At 47.1% G+C, this 6,000-nt stretch overlaps 1 protein-coding gene across 1 annotated transcript in view; it reads left to right on the top strand.

The window, feature by feature from the left end:
- The first annotated feature begins 3,110 nt into the window (after positions 1-3,110).
- grin2da (glutamate receptor, ionotropic, N-methyl D-aspartate 2D, a) overlaps positions 3,111-6,000 on the top strand; it is a 90,437-nt gene continuing 87,547 nt past the window's right edge. Inside the window, exons 1-2 of the mRNA XM_029514788.1 lie at positions 3,111-3,599; positions 4,817-4,954. Of these exons, the coding sequence (XP_029370648.1) occupies positions 3,111-3,599; positions 4,817-4,954 (627 nt within the window). The remainder of the gene's footprint in view (positions 3,600-4,816; positions 4,955-6,000) is intronic.

Below are 6,000 nucleotides of genomic sequence, written 5' to 3'. Positions count from 1 at the left end.
CCAGAAAAAACGTAAGTGGCAGTGATGAAGTAACAACTAATCTCTTAATCTTTAAAAAAGATTTGTAAAGTCGGAGTGACCTTTTCAGAAAATTTGTGATGCCAGCGTGCGATCGAGCTCTGTGAAAGATTTTCCGGCACGACAGGAAGGTGGAGTCACCAGACGTTTTGTGCTGCTAATGACTACACTTCGGCCTGTGCACAATGAAAGGATGACGGGGGAGACGGATGAAATAGTCCTCAGCCGGTTCTGAATGGAGCAGCAGTCGAAGGTCTTAGATTTTCTCCTTCCACATGTTGTGCATGAACAATGAGGCCTGACTCACTGCTGCTCCGGAGAGCTGCACGACGCTCCTTCTGGGGCTGTAATTTAATTCCACCATCCTCTGTAATCCTGCCCGCTCCATCACTGACAGCGCTGCACCGGAGGCAGCTTTTACTGTAGTGGGCCTGATTCCTGCTCCTGTTGGATCACCTTATTCTCCTGACATCCTGCCAGTCACATTGTAGCCCCGCCCCCTAACCCCTCCTCCTTCTAAATGGAGCGTCGTTTCGAACATCATGAGACCATAAACTGAGCTGATACATCAGAGGGGGAGGAGGGACATTTTCCCATAGACTTCAACACAACCTGACTCCTTCAGCATCTTCACTTCCCAGAAGGAAAAAGGTGTCAGAGCTCGTTGACCTGATGGTCCTCGAATTTGGGACGAGAGACGGACTTTGGCGTCTCTCTGCAGGTTGTGTCCAAATCTGCAACACAACTCGACACAGCGTGCTCTGTGTTATTAAACTGCTCTGATGTGTGTGTGTGTGTGTGTGTGTGTGTGTGTGTGTGTGACAGCTCACGGCGGTGTTTCAGCTGCAGCCATGTGTTTCTATGTTGACTTTGATAATGAGCATCAATTATGAATCATGTTTTATTTCTTTTCATCATGAATCTTATTAATGTAGCCCCCCCCAGAGAGAGAGAGAGAGAGAGAGAGAGAGAGAGAGAGAGAGGGAGAGAGAGAGAGAGAGAGAGAGAGAGAGAGAGAGAGAGAGGGAGAGAGAGAGAGAGAGAGAGAGAGAGAGAGAGAGAGAGAGAGAGAGAGGGAGAGAGAGAGAGAGAGAGAGAGAGAGAGAGAGACCCTCACCTGTTAAATTATTGACATGAATGTAATTATGGCCTAAATTGGATTGCTGCTCTGTTCATATCGTACATGAGACTTTCGCTACCTTCGCTGTCTTTACGTGCACTTGCTAAATGGTTAAACTATAGTGTGTATAGTGTGTGCGTGTGTTTCCCTGGTCAGGTTGCCGTGGCGACCTGAAGCGGCTGCAGGTCTGACTCCATCAGGATGTGGAGCTCAGTTTGTGGTCAGCCCGCTCTGATGATGATGATGTCATTCCAACACTCCTAAGTTAACATCACCCAGATCAAAGATACACACAACATGACAACAACCATATGAAACAACACATTAAATGACATTTGGAAGATATTTTTACTGTGAAATCAGGTTTTCCTGAAATAATTCCCAACACGTCTGCTCTTTCTGTCCGTCTCTTCTCCACCTGTTTTTTGTTTTTTATATAAATCCAAACTAGAAAAGATGCCATCATCTGTGTACACGTTGATTTAAAGTCAGCTTATTCTTCCTGCAGGCTCAGCTGCAAAATAAACACGTACAGTTTGTTTTTTTTTTACATCTCCAAAAGCTGAAGGTTATTAATTTCAGACTTAAATACAACGAGCATGTTGATATATTGCAGCTATCCAAAGTAATTAGCTCGGCTTAGCCAGCTAAGCTACAGAGTGTAGCTGAGATGCTGTTGGAGGGAAAGAGATGAGGAACATCCTTTCCCAACAGGGATCCTGTGCAAAGAACAAACAGCTCAATGTGATTTTTGTTTAAAGTCTTTTTTTTTGTTTTTGTTTTTTGGCAGGAGTGGTTCTGTAAACTCGCAGAGTCTCGTTGTTCACACTCAGATGCAGAACGTGACCAAACGCTCTTTTTCCCGAACAAACATGTGTCCCCCCCCCCCTTCCCAACACCTGCAGCTCCGTCTCTGCTTCCTTATTCTCCTTGTTCTCCACATTTATTCCTCAGTGGCTCTGCTCCTGCCGGTTCCTCGGAGCCTCTCCAAATGTCGACCTCAGTCTGCTGGTTTGTGGAGAAGAACAATATAAATATATATTTGTTAGAGATGTTTCTGTCCCGTCGGAGGTGACCCGACCTGAACACCAGGCCGTTGTTAGTTTGTTTTTTCTGTTTGGTAGTTTGCTTGTTTTTTCCTTTCTGTCACAAACATTCACTGTGGCTGAGTTCCACGCTCGGCTCCATCACTGCACAGAGCTGCAGGAACGGAGGAGCTGCACTATTTGATTTTTTTTTGTTTGTGCAGCATTCGGGTTGGAAAGTAGACCAGAGCAGTTGGGAAAAGGATGCAGGAAGATTCTGGAACAGAGCAGTGCCAATATAAGATCATTTAAAGATGAAATTTACGCTGCTGGACGTTTGGGTCGAACAGCAGTGTGAGTTAAAGCACACACAACCAAACCTCTGATGGACAAAGCGACTAATTCACAAGATGAAGGCGCTGTGTGTAAATGGTGGGAAATAAAAATCCCACTCACTGTAAAGTTCTTCGTCTGTTTAATCCTGAACGTCAGCAGCTTTTCGTAAACGGCAGTAAGAGCGAGCGGCGTGCTCAGCGGAGTCCGTCTTGTGCAGCCTGAGCAGCAGCAGTAAATACAGGGAGCGTGCGTGTCATTTATTTACATTGTTTACTGTCGAATAAACGCCTCGTAATGTCCACGTAAATCAGCCCCCCCCCCCCCCCCCAATAGGACGCTGACGGAGAAAAAGGACTTATAGTTTGGCTGAAGATGGATGCCGTCTGTGGGATGATGATGTTTCTCCTCTCTGTCTCCTTTCCAGCGTCTCCTCTCATCAGGTGAAGCACTGTGAGCCACTGAACCCCCCCACCTCCCCACCTCTCCTCCCTTTCTCCTCCCCCCCTTACACCCCCACAGACGTCACCCGCCGCCCCCCGCATCCTTAAACCCTACCTGGCTTTACCTGCCCACCCCCATCTGAGAGCTGCCACTGGCCCTCCCTTTGCCCCATGGTGGCCCCAAGGCCCGCCCTCTCACTGCTGTTGGCTGTCCTGGCCTGCACGGGGCCCGCGCGCCCCTCGCCCCCCCTGCTGCTCCGGCCCCGGGAGAGAGAGAGGGACTCGGGTGGCGTCAACATCGCCGTGGTCCACTCGGGCTCCTCCCTGCTCCCGGAGACGGCGGTGGTGGGAGGCGCGGGGGTCGCTGAGCCAGGGCCAGGGCTGGGGCCCGGCCCGGGAAACGGACCGGGAGGAGGTGGAGGCGGAGGAGGAGGAGGAGGAGGAGGAAGGGGAGTAATGGATTCAGCTTCGTTGGCAGGAGCGGCAGCGATGGCCTCGTTTTCCTCCTCCTCGTCGTCCCTGTCGCTGGCGGCCCTCGTGGGGGAGATGGTGATGACGCCGTCAGGTCAGGCCAACGTCATCTACCTGGCGGTGAACGAGAGCAGCCCGGGAAGCCTTCTGCTGCAGCTGTGTGAGCTGCTGGCCACCACGCCTCTGCAGGTAGACACCAAACACGCCCATTACCCATGATGCACTGCACTAAAGAGAGACAAGACTAGCTCCTTTTCCTCGTTGGCTCTCTGACATAACACAAAACTTACAAAAACTTTTCAAACACCTTGAACATCACTGAAACACCAGATTTTAAGAAGCTTAACATTTAATCTGATGCTAGCGCTCAATAAAACATCAAATGCTACCAATAATCCCAATCTTTGGATTTCCAGTTTCACATATTTATTCATGTCGTTTCTGTTAGCTCTCTTTTTCACCCTCATCTTTCTATCCCAGTCATTCCTTGCTGCTCGAACATAATAAAGGATTATTTCATAACACGTACAAATTGATGCTCTGAGCTGAAATTAGCAGGAGATTCTACAGAGGATCCAAAAGTTTCCACCAAACCTCTGCGGTGTTTCATGTGAAACCACAACCTCTCTGTTCATTCACTCCATTTCCTCGTGAATTCATGCTGCACCCTCCGCTTTATTTACTCATTCATTTATTCATTCATTCATCTGTGCAGCGCTACATTATACATGTGTCTGTCTAATCTGCGTTCATTTTTCATGTCAGAACAATGGAGGGGTGTTGTGCCGCACGTCTCGGATCAAATACAATATTAACTCTTGCTGCCTTATTTCCAGGTTCTGTCTGGAGTCTATTTGAATATCAAATGCTTCCCAGTGAGAATTGAGCTGTCAGCCACACTTAGCTTCAGTACGAGAACAAGTGTTAGAGACAAAACCACGGCGGCTCTTTGTCCTGTTGTCACGTCAAGTCGGGCATGAGGCGTTCATCCTGAGTCCAAGAAGAGCCGCGCGAGTAATATAGCGAAAAATAAAACTGCGTTTAGGTGTAAAAATTGGTCAGCAGGGGTCGAGCCCCGCCCCCCCGGCCCGCGGCCCAGAAACTGGAGGCTTATCTGTTGTATCTGGAGCGTGAAGCAGGTCGTCTTCTGACTGGATGCCACTCCTCCTCGGGGACTAAACTCTGATTTTTATCTCTGAAAATTGATTGCCAAACGGAGAAGCAAAAGCAGTTCTCAAACATCACCTGCTCATTCTCAGGGTTTCCAAATATTGTCCTCAGTTCTTCATTTATTTCCAGCGTTTGGTGAACAAGAACAGAATAAACGGCGGCTCTGATGAAGTTGTGTCTTAATGATGAATGATTCTTTGCTGTGTTTCGTTGTGCCACCTTCGTTCTGCTTCCAGGGTTTGGTGTTCGAGGAGGAGAGGCCGCCGCCGCCAAACCGCGCCCCTCTGGCCCCCATGCTGGAGTTCGTCTCTGCCCAGACGGGGGTTCCCGTGGTCGCCGTAGGGGGAGGAGCCAGTTTGGGCCGGGAGCCGCAGGTAAAAAATGGATTACGTAATGTTGCATCATCACATTTAGACTGAAATAATGAGGGAAGTTGCTGTCAAATGATCACCGAGGCGTCCGAGTTCATTCAAACAGCTCCAGTTTCTTCATGAAAATGACTTTATTGATTTCTTAATCCATCCTCATGATGATGAGGCTGCTTCATAAACAGCTGAGCTTCTTATTTTCAATGGGAATAACCTGTTGCTTCCAAAATTAAAGCAGCACATCAAATTTAATTTCTATCTTATTATTAACTGAGCAGATCGGGAACCAACTCTTATTAAAATGATTTAATAAACGAGTAGGGACGCGTTGAACTGAACCTCATTGATACGGAGCGTCGTCACCGAGAAGGACAGCAGATAAACTTCATAAATTATCCAGCCAGAAAACTGTGAAACTGGAAGTAAAGCTCATTACAAAAGGGGCCTTAAGGGGCCGTTGTGTCTTAATGAGCATCGGCCTTATAATGTGGGTTATTTATAATGGGATTATTTTGTTACTTTAGCTTTTCTTTTTTTTACTTTAAAGCACACAATTTAAAATAAAAAAGGATTTTCGTGCTCTTTATATTCACTAACCGGCTGCTATCTTTCCTCCGTGCCACAATTTTCACAATAAAATGTAGATTTCAGCTCCAGATGTGAGATGAGATGATGTGATGTGATTCTCTCAGAAACAAATCTAAACAGTATCAGAATTGGTTTTCCCTCCTGAATAAAGAGAACGTGCTCACAAATTGACATTTTTAACTGCATGAGCGCGACAGAACTACACAGCAGAGCTTCATTTAGTTTTTTATGCCTTTTCTAATTGATCAGTGTGCGTTTGTCACCATGTTGTAAATGAATAAGTGTCGTCGCTCCGGCTGGGTAATTGTGTGTCTCGACACTTAATGTCCTGCTGACGGACATCGGCGATAAATACATCAGGCTAACAAAGGCGCTCAGCCTGACAGGGGTGATATTTAATAAGTTAGGAAATTTGTTTTAAGTCGATCCCCTCGACAGTCTGATGCAGTTATTGTAATTTCACA

This window comes from Echeneis naucrates, chromosome 11 (genome assembly GCF_900963305.1).
Source record: "Echeneis naucrates chromosome 11, fEcheNa1.1, whole genome shotgun sequence".
NCBI lineage: Eukaryota > Metazoa > Chordata > Actinopteri > Carangiformes > Echeneidae > Echeneis > Echeneis naucrates.
Note: the sequence above shows the minus strand (reverse complement) of the source record. Positions and strands in the feature narration are given on the sequence as shown.